General features: G+C 39.9%; 1 protein-coding gene across 1 annotated transcript in view; it reads left to right on the forward strand.

Moving 5' to 3' along the window:
• Positions 1 to 537: 537 nt before the first annotated feature.
• HSF5 (heat shock transcription factor 5) overlaps positions 538 to 20,383 on the forward strand; it is a gene marked incomplete at both ends in the record, with an annotated part of 49,255 nt that continues 29,409 nt past the window's right edge. The window contains 4 exons of the mRNA XM_082861428.1: positions 538 to 1,189; positions 6,205 to 6,579; positions 16,467 to 16,561; positions 19,217 to 19,738. Of these exons, the coding sequence (XP_082717554.1) occupies positions 538 to 1,189; positions 6,205 to 6,579; positions 16,467 to 16,561; positions 19,217 to 19,738 (1,644 nt within the window). The remainder of the gene's footprint in view (positions 1,190 to 6,204; positions 6,580 to 16,466; positions 16,562 to 19,216; positions 19,739 to 20,383) is intronic.

Here is a 20,383-nt window from a genome sequence, read left to right on the forward strand (position 1 = left end):
TTTTTATTTGGAGAGACAAGCAATTCAACTGTTAGGACTAAGGTTATAGAGTTGTGCCCTTTTCTGTCGAGAAACGTCCGATTTTGTACTGCCCCACTGCTCACTTGCTTAATTCTAAAGTCCCACAGCTCCGCCGGCCGCAGGGAAATATGGGTCTCAGCATTCCACGGGGGTTAACCGGGCCGATCTCTTTGCAGGACGTAACACTACCTGGCGGGCGACGGTTCCCAGCCCTTCCGGCGGGTTTAGGACGCCGAGAAAGCGCGACTTCCCCGCCACTGCACGTGGCCAGGCCGCTGGGGCTCAGGGGGTGGATCGATCGCGGTGCATCCGGCCGCGCAGCGGGAACTCGAGGCCCCATTGGCTGTGCCAGCGGGCGCCGCGGGGGCTCGCGCACCAACGGTCCTCGGGTTGGCGGCGGCGGCCTGGCGCTGGCAGAAGGGGGCAGGGAGAAGCGAAGGCCCGGGTTGGGGGGGATCGAGAACGGGGTGTGAGAGCCAAGCTCGGCGGGGCGAGGCCCAGGGCCCGGGCGGGGCGATGGAGGAGGCGCTGCTCTCCACCCCCATCAACCCCAACAACTTCCCCGCCAAACTGTGGCGGCTGGTGAACAGCCCCCGGTACCGCTCGATCCGCTGGGACGGCCGCGGCGAGGGGCTGCTCATCGACCAGCCGCTCTTCGAGGCCGAGCTGCTCAGCCCGCCCGTGGCGGGGGCCGGCGGCTGCAGCGGCGGCGTCCGGGGCGCCAGAGCCGAGCCCGAGCTCTTCAAAACCACCAACTTCACCAGCTTCATCCGCCAGCTCAACCTCTACGGCTTCCGCAAGGTGGTGCTGGGCGGGCCGGGCGCGGCGGGGCCCGAGCCGGGGCCTGGGGGCGGCGGGCCGGCGGGCGACGGGCCCCTCCACCACTTCCACAGTCCACACTTCCGCCGCGACCAGCCGCACCTGCTCGTGCACCTCAAGAGGCTCACCAGCGCCAACAAGGCCAAACTGGCTGCCGGCCTGGAGGTGCCCTGCCGGCCGCCCAACCGCTTCCAGAGGCTCCTCATCACGTCGGCCTCGGCCTCGGCCTCGGCCTCAGCCTCCGCCTCAGCCTCGGCCTCAGCCTCAGCCTCGGCCTTGGCCGCCACCTCCCCGCTGCCACATCAGGAGCCGCCGCCGCCACCCGCGGGGTCCCAACCCGAGTCGCACGGTGAGTCTCGCCCCGCGCCGGGCGCACTGCCGTCAGGGGGCAACCGCCACTTCCGAGGGCATTTCCGCATCCTCTCCTTTGCTGTGTCGGGAATGCCCCCGGGAGCCGCTTCCGCGGTGCTTGCCCGGAATTGGCCGCGGCACCTGCACCGCCCTCACCCGTGCCGGCGCCCCTCCCCGCCGGCACCGCCTCTGCGCTGAGTCCTCCGTGAAGATTGAGGCCCTTCTGTGTCCACTAGCGACCACAGGAACCTCTGCGTTAGGCTTGCTTTCTAGTCCTCCCGGAACCCTTTGGGCTCCAAACCTGCATAGCCATTTACCTTCTCGAGACGCCGTCTCTCCAAGGCGGACACCTCAAATAAGTAGGCCTTTGTTGGAGCCCTGGTTCTGGAAGAAACACAGAAGGGGCTCCTCTGTTCTGATGGGAAGCAGAACAGAGTTCCTATACAGGGTGAGGATATGGCAAAGGTCAAGGTGGGAGGGAACAGTCACAGCCAAGAGAACTTAGAACATTTATGCCAACCAAGGGAAAGTGAACAAGGTGCCTCGAGTGGAAGTTTGTTCTTGAAGATACATGCCATCTTCCACCCAATGACACATCTAAGAAATCTTGGGAGACGTGTTCTGACAACAGTCATTGTAGATTCTGGAGTAAGGTGTAGAACAATAGGCGTTTATATATCTTAAAAGCAAAAATATAATAATATATTTTGTTGTTTACCAGATACTGTTCCTGTGTAGAATGAATTGGCTAAACAGTTCTTTCATTATAGCTGATTAGACCTGATGCTTATTTAGGTGTTATGGTTAGACAAATGCAAGGCACAAATGGTTTTCTTTACAGCTGTCAAGTTCTAGTTAAACAGGATTTTAGAAAGCTCACATTTGCAGCCTTTGAATTTTTCACTGTTGCCTTCAGTCTTTCAGTTTTGAAAATTTTTTCTATGTATAAGTTTGTATTTACTCAAAGTTCAAAAACTCTCTGATAGAAATTTATTTTATAAACTTGGTTTCTGATGCCCTTCCCCCTCTTCCGGGAAGGTGAGGGTGGCAGTATTCCCTTTCGTTGTTTAAAGAGTCCGTGATATGAAGCAGCATACCAAGAAAGCAACAGAATATAATAACGAGAATTCATTCTTTACCTTCAACTAAAAGAGTAATAGAGACATTTTCATCATGTTAACATGGATTTAACATAAGAGTTGTTGTGGTCCAAGCGCGGGTTGGAAAAGAATTCGCAGACACAAGGCAGAATGTTAAGGAAGGTAGAGTTTATTAAAGAGAAGGGTCGCTGCAAGAACAGTGGGCCGACTTCCTGGTAGCCAGGGAAAGTCGACGATGAGCATGGGTTGCTTGTCTGTTTTTATAGCCAGGGAACCTGCAAGTCATCTGCTGACTGGGCAGAGTACCTATGCTTTCAGTGTGCTGAGCGAGAGAAAAATGGGGCTAATGTCTTTCCTTAAATGGGATGGGAAAGGGACAGGGCATGCTGCTTGGGAGGGCTCTGGGACATCGCAGTGGTCACATTGTGACAGAGTGATAGGAGTCCTGTAACTCTTTGTTGTGGCAGTATTGACCCTTTGAGTTTATCTTGTTCTTTGTCCTTGGAGCACACCACAGAAGTGTCTGGGTTACTTCTCAGTTATGGAAAAACTTTAGATATACGAATAAAAGTAACACTATGTTCAGTTTAACCTAGGCCCAGGGTTATGAATGAAGCAATGTTCATTTGGAATTTAGAAGATAAGGGATTAGGTTGTGTATCTGTGGAGTTTAGTAGATAAGAGATTAGGTTAGAGTTCTAGTAACCAGTTGGAAAAACAGCAGTGGCATAGGAATGTTCTAAAAGAATATTAAGCCGCTTACTTCCATATAATGGTCATTGAGTTTGGTGGGGAATTGAATGGGAAAAGGCAGTGGAGACAATCCCTTGGCATTCATTTGGTAGAATCTCTGACATGGATATTTGTTTTTCAGATTGTGTGTCTGGTGGGCATAAGGAGAAAAGACTGAAAATGTGTCCGTGGGAAAAATAGGATAACCACTTCAAAGGAAGAAAGAAAGAAACATACATACATACAAGCCAACTCCTCTCTGATTTTCTTTTCCTCTCCCCTATCTTAAACCCAGTTGTAGTCTAAGGATAGAGTTCATTTTAGTTGAAGAAATACAGGGACTACATAGGATCTGATTTTCTTCACTTACAGTTCAGTTGGTCAGCATTTTCAAGATTATTTGTTGACAAACATAAATTTAATTCATACTTTTTCAGTGTAGATAATACATCAATCCATATATACCTGAATTATTGTAGTTTTCATGCCTTTCCTGTTTTTTACATTCTCCCTGTCGGTGTGTGCAGGAGCTGTGTCAGGTGTGGGTTGTCTGCACCACAGGCTTGGTTCACCTGGGAACTGTGTTACTGGTTTGGGTGGAATGTAATGTTAAGTTCAAGAATACCGGCCCGCCTTTGTTTTGCTTTAATTCCATGTTCTAAGTCCTTGGCTCTTCTATTTTGCGGCACCTAATTTTTATTCTGCTTGATTCTTGCCTTGGTTATATGCCTGACTACACTGCTCCTTCCCAGTCTCCTTTCTGTTTTCTGTGTTCCGCTGCAGCTTCTGGTTTAAATACTTCTCTTTTACAGTAGAGTCCTCTGTTTTCGGACCTAGTTGTCTTACCTAGATCCACTGAGCCAGCTGTCCTGTTCACCTTTTGAGAATGTGCTTGATAAGAAATGTGAGGATCACATGTTTTTCCCTGTTTTGTTTGCCCACTGTTGTTATTTTGTTTTTAGTGGCAGTTTATTTTACACTACTTGTTAAAGTTTTCTGAACTAAGCAGCAAGTCTGAGCACTAGATAATCTGTTTTTGCCTGGGGATGACAAGCTCTCAAGAGGCAAGTTTTGGGAAGGAGGCAATTCTTTCCTGGGGATTGATTAGCTCAGATTCACTTTTATAGATGCAATAGAAAATTTAAGAACAGAAATTCAGCCTGCCTTACAGTTCCAGGATTCTGGATTTAATCTTTACCAAATATGTCTTAGATGTTCTGAAGACATGTAGGTGATGTTCTATAAAGTTGATCAGAATAGAACCCTTAACAGAAGAATAAATAAGAGCTGAGAATGTTTTAGTTCTTTATTTTTAAAAAACAAATTGAAAGGAATGTCCTTCTAATCCTAACCGTGTCCTTATGTTAGCAGCATCTAAAGAATATAAATATTTGGCCATCACTCAGAATTTATCGTAGTAGAGGTAGAATTATATTTTAATTCAGATCTAAACCAGAATTATATTTTAATTCAGATCTAAACCAGAATTTGAGAAATCGAGGTAGAGCATTCGTTAATTATCTGCTTAAGTTATTGACAGTCTGAAAATTCATCAACAACTTAACCCTAAAGAGAGTAAAGAAGGGCACACTGTAGCAACTTGAAGTTTTAGCATCCAAGAAAAAATCAAGTGGTGGGTAGTTTGGGACCTCAGAAACACCTGTTTGTGAAGAGCAAAAAAATGTTTCTTTAGGTCTTAAAACAAAGAATTCTCAGTGGTAGTTCAAAGTGTGTATACATGTGGAATTGCTAGTCAAGTAGCATAAAAACTATTTTTGTATTTTAAAGGAAAAAAGGAAAAGTAGTTTTTAAGAGGTGTATCATTTAAATACATTTCATCTTCTGAGCTAAGATTTTTTTTTTCCACATTAGATTTAGAGCTCTTGATTTCCAGGTTCCAGAATTGTTTACATATATGTATGCATATATTTGTTTATTTTTGGCATTAATGCTTTATTCTTTTTAAATTTTATTTTAAGAGTTTATTTGAGCCAAAATCAATTTGAATCAGGCAGCGGCAAACCAGAAGTGGTTAAGAGCGCTCCCTAATGCTTTATTCTTTAGAGGAAATTAAACACTATAGAAATACTCGAACAAAGGAAGTGTAACATGTAGAATGGTTTTACAGTTTAAATGTTTGGAAAAGTAGGTACCTGAGTGCCATCTTTAGCAGATGAGTAGCACATAAATTAGATTTCCTTCTGTTTTATGGATTAGTTTAATAAAACAAGTTGAAAAAACCTTGTGAACTAAATAATTTAGTGCGTAAAGCCCTTCCTAAGAGTAAATTAGGCTAGCTATATGTTCAAGAACCACAGTCTTTAAAATAAGTTCAGCTTGCAACATTTATATTTTCCTTTTCCGCATTGCATAGTATTGGCCTTTTTCTCTCTTCCTCATCTCCACTTTTTAATTCCTTTCTACTTTGCTAGGTAAGAAAAAGCAAATACTGGAATCTCTTGGCCTGAGTGTGTGGATTTTTAACAAACTCTCCAGGTGATTCAAATGTAAATCAGTGTTTGAGAGCCATTGATATCTAGGAAGGGACTCGACTAGAGATACTCTGAAGAAATAAAGACCATGGAAAATTATTGATTGAGTTAAGGAATGAACAAGCCAGAGTTTTCAAGCTTGACTTTTCTGCAAAGATTTTTATTAAAATTTGAAAAAATTGAAAGGGAACAAAGAACATTAAATTACTTTTTGGTGTGTGTTATAATTTTTTTATTTCTTCCACACTTATATCTTTTACATATATGGTTGAGGGCTTATTTTTGTGCCTATTATTAAGGTTCCTAAATGATTTGAAAGACTGGAATTTCTAAAACTTCTAGGAAGTAGTTTACAGATTGGAAAAATCTGGGTCAGTCAGTTGAGGTGAAAGGTAAGATGACATTTAACATTTGATTTAATGTTAGAGTTTGGCTACTTTGTCTCTTATGACAGTCATATTGAGAACCAGACAAAAGTTATTTGATTATTTTTTCAGCATTATATGTGTAATCTCATATTCTGGATTCTGAACAACTTGTTTTTACCAATAAATTTCTGTTGTGTTAAAAGTGGCTGAGAACTCAACATAGCCACAAGTGAAGAGAAGCACATATTTTGTGACTTTTGGTTTACTACGTCTGGTGGTGTAATGTAAGATTAGTAAATGTGCTCCTCCTCTTTTATGCAGGACCAGTGGCTGTAGGACAATTCCACCGGTCGTTCCGGCGAGATAGTTTGTCTCCTTACTCCTACGTATCAGCTCCATCCCACAACCACGGTCCTTTCCCTCTGAAAGGTTTAGATCGGACCCCGATTCCTCCTAGAACATGGCAGAACTCTCTTGGAATGCACCCAGGACAAGTGGAAACGTCTCTCACTTTTTCAGATAAAGGGGTTCCATTTCCTGTACTACAGAGGTTTCCAACTGAGGTTACATATACCCTGCAGCCCAGTGCCACATCCGTACATGTTCAACAAGGTCCTCAAACAATGATCAGCTCCTCCCAGAAATATAGTAACTACACACCGTCAGCGCAGTACTCCCAAGCCTACTATCCAACAGGTATGAGAAATTCAAGTTCAGTGGCTTCTCTTAAGGTACTTTTAATGAGAATTTATATTTTTTTAATGTGTTTCTGTATGCCTAAACAAAAATAGGAATATGCACTTAAGAAATGTCAAAGATTTCTCATGAGTACACATTATTTAGCAATAATGTAAAATTTCATTGATGCTTAAAATTTGTGAAAATTCTGTTCGTGCGTAAAGGTGTAGGTTTTAATGAAACTGTTGTATCCTCAAAATATGTCCTAGTAATAAAATTAAGACTTAGTACATCAGACCTTGGTATAACTCCTGCTCTTGGTGTAGTAGTTTTTTGGTTTTTGTGGGTTTCTTTTTTTTTTTAGAAAACCTGCTTATATACATATTACATTGTTTATTTTTTAGTTATGTAGGTGAGACTACCTCATAATGAAATCATGTTAGTATCTCAGTAACGAAGTTTAATAAAAGAGCAACTCACCATCTCTTAAGACTAAATTATATTCTTGTAGTAAAAATGTGATGGTGTGGTTTGGCAGTGCAGTCCCTGCAGTGTTAATCCCAGCCACTGAAGAACTGGGAGTAGCAGAGAGGAGAGCCTGACAATGACAACTGACCCAGAGCCCAGCCAAGGGCATGGAAGGCCTGCTAGTAGATCTCAAGCCACTCATTGGGAATCCTTAAGATAGTGACCCTCTATTTAGCTTCTTGGGGCTAGGGAGTGTCTTTTTTTGGGGGGGGGGGGTACATTTTTGCAAAATGATAGCATTACCATTTAATTCAGAACAATTTCATGGTTTTGCAGAAGCACCATAGAGGTGATGTGTGTTTTCATGTAGTGTTTACCCAGAGTGATGAAATGGGGCAATAGAAACAAGTCAAGGGTCAAGGCTTTCAGAAAAGACTGGGAAGAGAAGAAAGGGGGCAATCCTTTGCCCTATGAATTAAGGTTCTAGGCATATTAATTAAGTACATCTGGAAGCAATTTCTAGAGGTATTTTGTTAGACCATTTTTCCCAGGCAGGACGAAATCAAAAGCTAAAATAAGTGGAAGGCATGTGAATTAGATAAGGGGGTAAATAATTTGTTGCCTTTTAAAAGTTGTAAATTTGGGAACTGTTCCATTTGTAATAATACTCACTATTTTCTAGCTGGTAGCATCCAACATACTGTTTTATTATTGGCTCATTGCGGTTTACCTAAATATGGCCAGTAAAAGGGATTGCTTTATTTTCTCAAAGCACTTAAGTTTAATAATATTAAAATAATAAAACCAGAGTTTAAATTAGATTGGGTTGTATAGATTTTTGGAGCTGCTACTGTTTTGGAGGATGGAGTTGAGAAGGTAAAGGGGAAGGAATTATATGGAGTAAGATGATATAGCACTTCTAATCATTTACCTATTAGAGATTAAAAAAATTTTTTTTACCTTATTATATAAAAAAAAGTTGAGGCCTAGTTCTTTTCCCCAGATTTTCAGCTACTTCTTTGAAGAACAAAAATATCTTGGTGATCTTTAAAAACAGAAGATGACTAATTTCATGTTATAAGTTGTATATCTTATGTATAGCAACAAATAGTATCAGATTTTTATTGAGGACTTTAATCCAATATTTTAATAAACAAATTAGGCATTTCTATCTAAATTATAATTTTGGCTGCCTTCCATATATGCATAGTGTATATATATATATATATATATATATATATATATATATATATATATACACACATACACACAGAGAGCCAGTCTGTGCCTTTCTTACACTTGCTTTATGTTCTATAGCCTGTCAACTGGACAATACCCCTACTTCCCCTCCTTTTACCAATAAATGTTTCTCTTTCTTTTCCAAACCTCCCTCCAAACCCCCCTCCTCACACTACTAAAGACTAAAGACTCAAAAAGCTTCTGGGGAGTTGAAATTTAGAAGGACTGCAACAGAGAGATGTAGAAATGTTCTTGGCCTTCTAATTTGGAATTTTGGAGAAATTTTCCTATGGACATATTAGACATAGTGGTTAGGTTCTATATTACTGTTGGTCCTTCTGTTAAGGTATAGATGGTTATAGTCTGGCTTAGGAGCCAGACTAGCCTATATGATGATGTTTCTACGGGAAAATGTATTCCAAGTTCCAAACAATCCTCTTGGAAGCTCCTAGTTCTAAATTTTATGAGAACTAGTTATATAGTATTTACTAGAAAACACTACAGATTGTTAATACTATTCCTCATTATGGAAATACTGTTTGTTAAATTATTGTGATTTAAGGATATATGTTATTTTAAAATATTTTATGTTAGCTTGGATTTAAATTTATAAATAAATTTATTAATTTGATAATTACACTGGAAATCGTCTCCAAGAGTCCAAGGTAAGGACTAGGGAAGAGACACATTAAAAGAGCAAGTAAATGCTGCTGATGTTTTGATAATGTAGAGTGAATATGAAATAGAATCTGGGGTTATGTGAATTTTTTGTTTTGTCTTCTTTGATATGGATAATTGAAATGACTATGAAGGTTCTGAGGTTACGAGAAAAAGAAATCTTATGATTTCATGGTGACTTCAAATATATAGAGGAGTTCTATGATACAATGTAGGCAGAATTGCTTTGAACATTCTGAAGTACTATATAAATAAAAAAATAAAAAGTTGTATTGTTAAATACATAAGACCTGCTATGGAAAAGAAAGTGCTAAAGAAATACTGTACAAGTACTTAATTCCTCCAAATTTTAGGTGAAGGAAGCAAAAAGTAGTGAGCAATTTAACCAATATTTAGTGAGTACCTGTTTATGAAGGGTTTTACAAATGACTTTCCCAGAGTTAAGTAAAATACTATTCTCAGAGGCAGGATGATAATCACTCCCAAATCCAGCTCTCCAAATCCTAATAAAGTAACTAATTTTGGAGTAATGGTCATACTTGTATCCTTTCAAAGTGAACTATATGACTTGAGGTTTGGATCAAATTTTAGTAAAAAACAATACTCAACTTCATTTAAAACTTAGTTATAGGGCTTCCCTGGTGGCGCAGTGGTTAGGAGTCTGCCTGCCGATGCAGGGGACGCGGGTTCGTGCCCCGGTCCGGGAGGATCCCACATGCCGCCGAGCGGCTGGGCCCGTGAGCCATGGCCGCTGAGCCTGCGCATCCGGAGCCTGTGCTCTACAACGGGAGAGGCCCGCGTACTGCAAAAAAAAAAAAAAAAAAACTTAGTTATAGGGCTTCCCTGGTGGCGCAGTGGTTTGGAGTCTGCCTGCCGATGCAGGGGACGCGGGTTCGTGCCCCGGTCCGGGAGGATCCCACATGCCGCGGAGTGGCTGGGCCCGTGAGCCATGGCCGCTGGGCCTGCGCATCCGGGGCCTGTGCTCTGCGGCGGGAGAGGCCACAGCGGGGAGAGGCCACAGCGGTGAGAGGCCCGCATGCCGCAAAAAAAAAACCCCAAAAAACAAAAAAAAAACACCTTAGTTATATTGACAATAAACTTGGATCTGGTCTTCAAATGGTATAACCAGTAAATTTTGAATTTTGTAATATTTCATAAATTATTAATTTCTCTAGTAAAGCGAAATATTGAGACTAAAAAACTGCTATCAGACTGACTCCTAAATTGACTCACCTGAATTCTTTCTTTCTTTCTTATTTGTCATTCCTCTCTTGAAGCATCTGTTTTCTTTTCTATTTATTTATTTAATTTTTGGGGCTGCGTAGGGTCTTAGTTGTGGCACGCGGGGTCTTCATTGTGGTGCGGGCTCTTCATTTTGGCGCACGGGCTTCTCTCTAGTTGTGGCGTACAGGTTTTCTCTCTCTAGTTGTGGCATGCAGGCTTAATTGCCCCCCAGTATGGAAGGCAGATTCTTTACCACTGGACCACCAAGGAAGTCCTGAAGCATCTGTTTTCTTTGCCTAGATCGTTTATATTTTTTCCAGTCTTATCACTTCTTCAAAGACAAAATGTTGTAGATCCAGTGCTATTTGACTCTTTTTAGGCTTACCCTATCTTGAATTCAGTTTTTTTCCTCTAATGCTATTTTCACAGTGTGCTGCTATAATTTAATGTCCCTTTTTTATGAAAAACTTCATTTTAGACCTTTTTATTTTACTCATTCTCTATATATTTGAACATACATAAGAATATTAATATATTCATATTTATATAGAGAGTCCTGTATTGAGGAATTGTTTTCCTTTGACTCATGTTGTAATGCTGAATTGACTCAAAATCAACTTTGATTTTTTTTCTGCATTAAGTTTTAAGCTCACAGCAGTGATCAGCAATTTGTAGCTGCCTTTTATCTCATATTTTAATTAACAAATACTTGTATAACAATCACTGCGACCAGGTACTATTCTGAGCACTTTCCAAATATTAATTAGTTTAATCCTCACAACAACCTTATAAGATAGGGAATGTAGTTATCCTCATTTTATAGATTAGAAACTGAAGCACAGCCAGGCACAAGCAGGGCTGGGGGACAAATCCGGGCAAACTGACTCAAGGGTTCATTATTTTGGCCACTGTGCTCTGCCGCCTGCCTGCCTGTCATACAAAGAGGGACTTTTGTTTTTCTTTTGCGAGAGACTCTTTCCTGATATATCTCTTACCCAGAGTTAGTTACTTCCAGATAGGGTAGATGACAGAGTTTGGTGGGGGGACCTCCCCTTCTGTGCTGCCGGTGACAGTGGGACTGGCCCTGGGCTATTGACTCACCCTGCTCAAGCAGAGAGAACATACTCCAGCTGTTGGAGTCAGGGGTCCAGTTTGGGGGCCTCTGAGGAGTGGGGCTGTGTCTAATTCATTTTTGTATCCCCCTGCACCTACCATAGTGCTTGGCCATAATGGGCCCTTAGTAAATAATTTATTGAATGAATGAAATAATTCTAGTCTCAGCTTTGCAGTTAATCATCTGACGGGCATTGTGACATTCTGTGGATTATTTCATGTCACTCAGCCTCAGTTTCCCTTTCTATAAAGTGGCAATAATATTTTGGGTCGGGGATTAAATGAATTAATGTATGTGAATAGACTATAAAACTTAAAACACTATTTACATATAAAGGATAACATTTTAAAAACTGTATTTAAAATGAGCCTAGATATTAATACTTTAAAGGCTAACTAAAGTGATTTGTAAGAACATAGCCTTCCCCTGAAGGTACATATGTTTATTGAAAAACATATTTTGTATCATTATTAAAATTTTTTTCTGAATTGACTCTTGGGCAAAGAAGGTTGCTTATTATTGTTTTAACGTACATTAAATTTTAAAGGTTTGATCTCTAGGCTTCTAATCCTACATAATGTACATAAACAAGTATGGAATCTCAAGTTATAGGAGCTTTCTGATGCTCAGGTAGCCTGTATTGTCAGTTTCTCTGAAAAGGGCTGATTTTGTTCTTATGGAAAGAGGGACTTGGCATAGATACACCAGGAGGTTTTCTTTAGCTGCCAGAAGAAACTAAGCAAAAGCACAATTATATTTTCCTTTCTCTTTATTGAGGTAAAATATATGTAACATAGAATTTACCATTTTAACCATTTTTAAGTGTACAGCTCTGTGGCATTAAATACGTTCACATTATTGTACTAGCATCACCACCATCCATTTCCAGAACTTTTTCGTCTTCCCCCAGCTGAAATCTGTATCCATTAAACACTAACTTCACATTCCCCTCTCGCCATCTTTTGGCAACCACCATTCTACTTTCTGTCTTGAAGAATTTGATAACTCTAGGGACTTCGTATAAGAGCAGACACATATTTGTCCTTTTGTGATTGGCTTATTTCACTTATTTCAAGAGTCATTGATACTGTGGCATGAGTCAACATTTCCTTCCTTTTTATTTTTTATAAATTTATTTATTTTTGGCTACATTGGTTCTTTTTTTTTTAACATCTTTATTGGAGTATAATTGCTTTACAATGGTGTGTTAGTTTCTGCTTTATAACAAAATGAATCAGTTATACATATACATATGTCCCCGTATCTCTTCCCTCTTGTATCTCCCTCCCTGCTGCATTGGTTCTTCGTTGCTGTGTATGGGCTTTCTCTGGTTGCGGTGAGTGGGGGCTACCCTTCGTTGCGGAGCACAGGCTCCAGGCACGCGGGCTTCAGTAGTTGTGGCACACGGGCTTGGTAGTTGTGGCTCGCAGGCTCTAGAGCACAGGCTCAGTAGTTATGGCTCACGGGCTTAGTTGCTGTGTGGCATGTGGGATCTTCCTGGACCAGGGCTCGAACCCCTGTCCCCTGCATTGGCAGGTGGATTCTTAACCACTGTGACAACAGGGAAGTCCCTCCTTCCTTTTTAATGCTGAATAATTTTCTATAAATTTCCATATGTATGGACCACATTTTGTTTATCCGTTCACCTGTTGATAGACACTGGGTTGCTTCCACCTTTGGCTACTGTGAATAATGCTGCTATGAACTTGGTTGTACAATAATCTGTTCTGCTTTCACTTCTTTTGGGTATAGGCTGGAACACCATTTCTTTTCAAATTAACTTAAATTAATTTATTTATTTGGCTGCGGTGCGCGGGTTTTCTCTAGTTGTGGCGAGTGGGGGCTACTCTTCGTTTTGCAGTGCGCGGGCTTCTCATTGCGGTGGCCTCTCTTGTTGTGGAGCACGGGGCTCTAGGCGTGTGGGCTTCAGTAGCTGTGTCACGCAGGCTCAGTAGTTGTGGCACACGGGCTTAGTTGCTCCGCGGCATGTGGGATCTTCTTGGACCAGGGCTCGAGCCCATGTCCCCTGCATTGGCAGGCAGATTCTTCACCACTGTGCCACCAGGGAAGTCCCTAGAAAACCATATCTTTACCTCACTGTAGATGAGGAGATGTTGGGGTTCTAGTTGCTGTAGTAACTTATCTTGAAATTAAATTTACTATTTATTAGGATGTTTTTCCTTTTGAGTATTTATGTTGGGTATTTCCTTACTGTTGACACTGTACTATTCGAGAGTAGATTCACGTCCAAAACATTTTAATTATAGATTTGAATTACCGCCATAGGATAAAGTATATGAACCTCTTTTCCTAACCTATAGTGGATGTGAAAATTTTTACCTTTAGATAAATTTTTAGTAATCCTGTCTTTATTTTATTACTAGAATTGTTTTTTTGTTTTTTTGTTTTTTTTGCGGTACACGGGCATCTCACTGTTGTGGCCTCTCCCGTTGCGGAGCACAGGCTCTGGACGCCCAGGGTCAGTGGCCATGGCTCACGGGCCCAGCCGCTCCGCGGCATGTGGGATCTTCCCGGACCGGGACGCGAACCCGTGTCCCCTGCATTGCCAGGTGGACTCTCAACCACTGCACCACCAGGGAAGCCCTAGAATTGTTTTTTTAAATGTCATCAACTCTGATATTTATATATGGAATAGAAATTGTTCATTATTTCCAGTTTTTTATTCTATATGCAATTTAATGCCTTAAGTGAACACTGCCTTCAGGAAAATACTGGAAGATCTTTATGCAGATGAACGTGTCTTAGGACATAGCGATAAACTCAGTTTTATAAATGTTAGTGCTTTCACAGTGCTTTCATAATACATGCTAAATGAATTTGTCATGTATTAAGCACCCAGTTGCAGTTTTATAGCTAGGTTTTCATATTCAGTAAACTTATTAATACTTTGTTTTGTTCTATTTTGTTGATTATACGAAGTAGCACTGCACTGGTAAGGAAATAGCCATTGAGGAATCTTTTTGGATTATCTGTTCAAGTCCTCCCTTTCTTCATGCAGGTACCTTTCTACTTTCCATTTGTAACTGGACACTTTAAAGGATATTCACTATTTTGATGTTTCCTTAGATTCCAAATCAGCTATCAACTATCTATTAATATATTCTCTGTTATATATTCTATTTCTCCAAGAAATTTATTTTAAAGTACACTTTAACAACTATTCAAAATGTGTAAATAATGGAGTCAGATCATAGCAATATCAGAAAAATAAAGCTAATACCGTTCACTGATTTATTTGTAACAAAACACTTTTATGGTGCCCTGATGGGTGAAAACCTGCAGCCCCTGACTGAGTCCTTTACTGCCACTAGGGGGCTAAGTTTTCCTCAGCTGTTAAAACTAAAGATCCCAGTGTTTTTCAGTTTTGGCGAACCCCGCAGACCCCTCCTTGCTGTTTTGCTTTTTGGATTTAACTTATGTCCCAGGATATTTGTGCCTTTAAATATTATGGGAAACCAAGTTCAAATCCAAAACATTTTAATTGTGTATTTGAATAATCTCCAAGGATATTGGAAATGACAACAGCTTGAATTTTATGTGACCATTCTAGTAATATCTGGCTTTTTTAACCACTGGACTTGTTAAAATTATGTAATAATTCAGAAAACATCAACCCTTATGTTTGTAATTGAACTAGAATTCTATCCATCATTTTAATTGTTTACTTCTGTGTGCAAAATGTAATGCCTTAAAATGCACATGATAAAATAAAATATTTATTTCTTGTATACCTTTATGAACTTCTGACATTTAAAAATTCAGTAGTCAGTAATGGAGAAATAGGGAAGCATTTTAATGAATTTTTACAATCCTTAGGCTAATTCACTTCAAAGTTTACCGAATAAGATTATTTAGTAATATTATTAGCATACTCAAAATATGAAAAACATGGACCAAAAAAGAGAAAGTTGCCACCTTACAAAAAGGATACCTTAAAAATATTCAGCAAGTGGAGTTCTAGTAAAATTAAAATATTACATTTAGGAAGAAGAAAAGATTAGGGAAGTATTATGATATATTAAAGAGCATGTACTTTGGAGTTTGCCTCTGTCACTATCGGCGTTGTGACTTTCGGCACATTTTTTAACATCCCTGAGCTTTAGTTTCCTTATTTTTGTAAAGTAATGTTAATACCTCATTCAATTGTTGTTTGGATTAAATGAGGCCATATATGTAAAGGGCCTAGGACTGTGCCTGGAATATGGTAGGTGTTCAACAAATGTCATCCTCTGTTTAATCCAAAGATGTGATGTTATAACTGATTCTCAGTCGTTCTGGAGGGCCTCTCTCTGGAAAAGAGGAGACTCAACCTATTATTAAGGCTACATCTGTAGGTATGACTTTACCAGTAGAAAGAGTTCAGTCTTTTCATGGTATCCTAACTATAAAGAGAAAGTTTGGAAAATGTATTTCCTTAGCTAAAATAATAGCATTGTTAGCTATTTACTTATTGCTTGCTTACTGTATGCCAGTACTGTTCTTAGTGCTTTGTGCATATTAACTCATTCACTCCTCACAACAAACATGTTAGGTAGGTACTATTATTTTCCCTATTCTAACAGAATGCAGAAACTAAGGCCCAAGGGGATTAACGTTGCTCAAGTTTATACAGCTATTAAAATTTTGGAGCTGGGCTCCAAAGCCAGGCAGTCTGGCTCTAGAATCTGAATTCCTAACCACTTGTCTAAATTGTTAAAACATTGTTTTCATAGATTCCACTGGATGCATTGTACAACAGTAGGAGTGCTTGGAGTGTACTTATACTTATTTTATCCTTAAAAACCTTCCTCCAAATGTTTGTTACTATTAAAATGATTGAAATAATTATTTTAGAATTCTGAATATGTTCTGATATCTTCAGTAAAAGGAAATTACTACTTTCAGTAAGAATAAATGTTTGGTTAGAAGGGCAACAAAATGTTTAGGTGCTAAAGAAATCATTTATAAAAGTAGACATGACCCTTTTAAATGACTTTTAATATTGCCTTATTACCATTTGTTTTCAACAAATAAGGGCACCTAATTGGACCAAATATATTTTATTGCACCCACAAAGGAAAACTTTTGGAATTTTTTGTTCCAAGTTGAAAGAGAGGAGTGCCTTGAATGCTGTAGAGGTTGATTTGGGTTGACGGCTTTTCTGTGTTTGGATTTGTTCCAGCTGTGCTGCAGTGCTGCTCTCCTACCCACATGGATGCGCTCAGTAGTTGTGTGACTCCCACTGCCCCTTCCTATGCACACTGCAACTACTTCCAGGTAAGATGCTGGGAACAATGGACATACCCTGCGTCAGGTACAATACGATTGGCCTTGCAGAATTCCAAAGTGTAATTTTATCTTAATGAGTAGCCAGAGGTAAGCTGTGGATTATGGCCTTAGTTTTTCTCAATTCTAAAAAAAAAAGAGTTGATGTAAATGATGTCTGAGGATTCTTCTAGGCCTACACTATCTTCTTGGCCTACTCTTAGGCACTAGCCACATGTAGCTATTTAAATTTAAATGAATTAAAGTTAAATAAAATTTAAAACTCATTCCTCAGTAGGGAGGGTGGGAGGGAGGGAGACGCAAGAGGGAGGAGATATGGGGATATATGTATATGTAGAGCTGATTCACTTTGTTATGAAGCAGAAACTAACACACCATTGTAACCAATTATACTCCAATAAAGATGTTAAAAAAAAAATCATTCCTCAGTCACACTAGCCACATTTCAGGTGCTTAATAGTTTCGTTTGGCTAGTGGTTACCAAATTTTATAGTACAGATAGAGAACATTTTCATCATTGCTGACAGTTAGTTGGAACAATATTGTTCAACTAACTGTCAACAATGGTAAAATTGATTACCATGGTAAAATGAATACCAGATAAACTCTAAAAGTATATAAATCACCAAATGACAGATCCTTCCAAGATGGTACAATTACTTTTTTTTTAAAGGAGAAAGGAAAATGATGTCAAAAATGAGAAAGCCCCCATGTTGTAAACACTGCACTTCAATTTTTTCTCATATTTGTTAGGAAGCAATTGCTTTGATTTAAATGTTGTAGACTACTACTTCTAGGATAAGATTAAATCCCATGTTTGTATTTTTATGCTATAGTTGCTTAAAGATTGGAATTGTTTTCCTTTGATATCATGTAGTCATGATAGCTTCTGTTCTTTAGAGAATATCTTACTATTGACATTCCAGTACTCAAAAGAACATTCCTTTTTTCTTTTTTGTCTTTTCTTTCTTTTCTTTTTTTGAGGAGTATAGAATCAGATCAAGGAGACTTAGCTGGACTTTTTTTTTTTTTTTGCGGTATGCAGGCCTCTCACTGTTGTGGCCTCTCAGGCTCCAGACGCGCAGGCCCAGCGGCCATGGCTCACGGGCCCAGCCGCTCTGCGGCACACGGGATCCTCCCGGACCGGGGCACGAACCCGCGTCCCCTGCATTGGCAGGCGGACTCCCAACAACTGTGCCACCAGGGAGGCCCAGCTGGACATTTTTAATGGCAGCTGTCATCAAGCATGTTAGTCTAGCCGATTCATCTTCACTGGAAGGACATATCTGTCTCACAAATTAGATGCTCTTGTCTGTAGATCCAGGCATTCTCTCCCCTGGATCATACTGGAGATACTCTGTTGGTGTTATATCTTGATTATATTTATGTTTTAAATAAATCATTTAAAACATCTTTGAAGACCTTTGCTTACTACAAAGACAATACACGTTCACTGTAGGAAAATAGAGATAAGTAGACATAAAATTTTTAAATGGAAAAAAGGGAAGTATTTCAGATAACATTCTGGAAATAAATGCAGTTAGTTTTGTTGGCCTGCAGATATGAGTGTGCATGAATGGTCAGTATATTGCAGTGGTTAAGAGCAAGAACTCTGGAGTCAGGCACACCTAGGTTTGAAACCTGACTCTGTCAGTTACTTCTTTGTGACTTTGTATAAATTATGAAGTTTCTCTGAACTTCAGTTCCATCCTTTGGAAATAGAGATGATCACATTTCATAGACCTCTTGTGAGGATTAAATGAAATAATGTATGTAAAGCACTTTGTATGTGCTTGGCACATAGTAAGATCTCAATAAGTGGGGCTGTCAGCTATAGTAAAGTAGCTTGATGCTTAAACCATTTGGATTTACATTATTTGGCATTATGGCCTTCAAATCATTGACGCAATCATTGTTAATGTGTTTGGCAATATTGACTCACTACATGTTTTATTTAATAGTAACTCTTCCATATCTTATGTTTATAACCTGAGATATTCAGCAAACATTTATTGAGTGCCTGCTCTGTGCAAAGTACTGTGTATAAGAGAATACATCTTGAAGATATCAGTCTAAAAGTGACAGCTATTTTAATCTATTGTTTTATTGTTAAAATAAATAATCTCAGGACCAAAGGACATTTGATATTCCATACATTTTTTCCCAGATCATTTGGAACAGAATAACAGTACCTCCCCCCTGAATCTATAGAAGCAATGGTGGACTTGTGAGCATCCTGTGTTTGACATTTCCTTACTACCTTCCTAAAACAGTATATTACAGATACAAGTGACGTTTTTGTCTGTCAGCCTTTATGGAAGAGTTTGGTTTATAGACATTTTATCAACAAATAGGTTTTTGGGTACTATGACTTTTTTGATTTTGTGTACTTTAACCCTGAGAATTATTGGTCCATTCCAGTATTAAACTTAATATAGTGGTTGACATATAATAGTTCCTGTGTAAGTGTTAACAATAGAGTCGAAGCTACTACTGCTGAAAAGTTGATTGGCATTCAAGTTTTCTTAGTGAGCTTTAAGTTTAATTTGTTTATATTTAGTGTTCATCAGCCTAAATGTTGTTGCTTTCCTCCTTAATCTCATATTTGGTTTTCTATCCAAACAGTCCTATTTTCTCTTTTCCCAGAATCCTCCAGTGCAATCCTCCTATCCAGTTGAATTTCTGCCTTCTGATTGGCCTTGCAGTGCTACTGATGAAAATAAAAAGTCAGAATTAAACCTAGAGGCTGCTTTTCAGATAGTAGATGAGTTGCATTCCTCCCCTAAATTGGAGATGGTAAAGGTGGAGCCTGTTGAGAATCAGTGCTCAACATCTCAGTCTAACAGAGGCCAACATATCCTAGCTAATTCAAACAACAGCAATCCATCTTCCACAAGTCAGGCTAGCCAGCTGGAGCCACTTACTGCTGTAGGCTCAGATATTACGTCTTTTGTGGCTGGAACAGAACAAGCAATTACCTGCTCTCTACCACAGTCACCTGAGTACAACTATACCATCCACACAGCTCAGCCTGTTGAAAACACTACAATGCAGGAGTCTGCAGCCAGTCAGCAAGCTCACATCAAACCGAAGGAGCAGCTAAGTCACAATCCATCTCCGTCTTCAGTAGTATTTGTGCAGGAAGGGTTACCGTTCAGCACACACGAGGTAAGAGGCAAAGAAAAAATCCTAATAGAGCTCAAAGGTACCTAGTGCTTCTTGCTGAAGACTGTTCTAGTGGAGACTTTGTCCAGGTTTTATTTGGGTTTAATACCAGTTCATTATGCTCTTCAGAAGGATCGTGTCCCAGTGGTTCTGCACAAAAGATTCAGAAAGAAGTAACCTTAACCCTCAGGCATCCTCTCACTACGTTGTGGTCTGAAGTCAGCCTCTAGAGAGGCAGTCTGAATGAGCATTGTGGTATGACTGATTTGCATGTTAAAAGCATCCCTTGAGTTTTGCTTCCTAACTTAGTTTGGATGGACTAGGTGTGCCTGGCTGATTAAATTCCACTCCTCAGAAGGGATGGTTTATCTCATAGATAATATCAGGACTTTCCTGGCCATTTGTAGCATGGAGGTAAGGAGATGGTTGGAGGTGTTTTTATACTTTCTTACAGCATCATTGAATTCCAAATTTTTTTAAAGATTTATTTATTTGCTTAATTTATTTTTGGCTTTGTCGGGTCTTAGTTGCAGCAGGCGGGATCTTCGTTGAGGCATGTGGGATCTTTCGTTGAGGCATGGGGGATCTTTCTTTGTGGCATGCAGGTTTTCTCTCTCTAGTTGTGGTGTGCAGGCTCCAAGGCATGTG

Source organism: Leucopleurus acutus (assembly GCF_964270905.1).
Source record: "Leucopleurus acutus genome assembly, chromosome: 19".
Taxonomy (NCBI): Eukaryota; Metazoa; Chordata; class Mammalia; order Artiodactyla; family Delphinidae; genus Leucopleurus; species Leucopleurus acutus.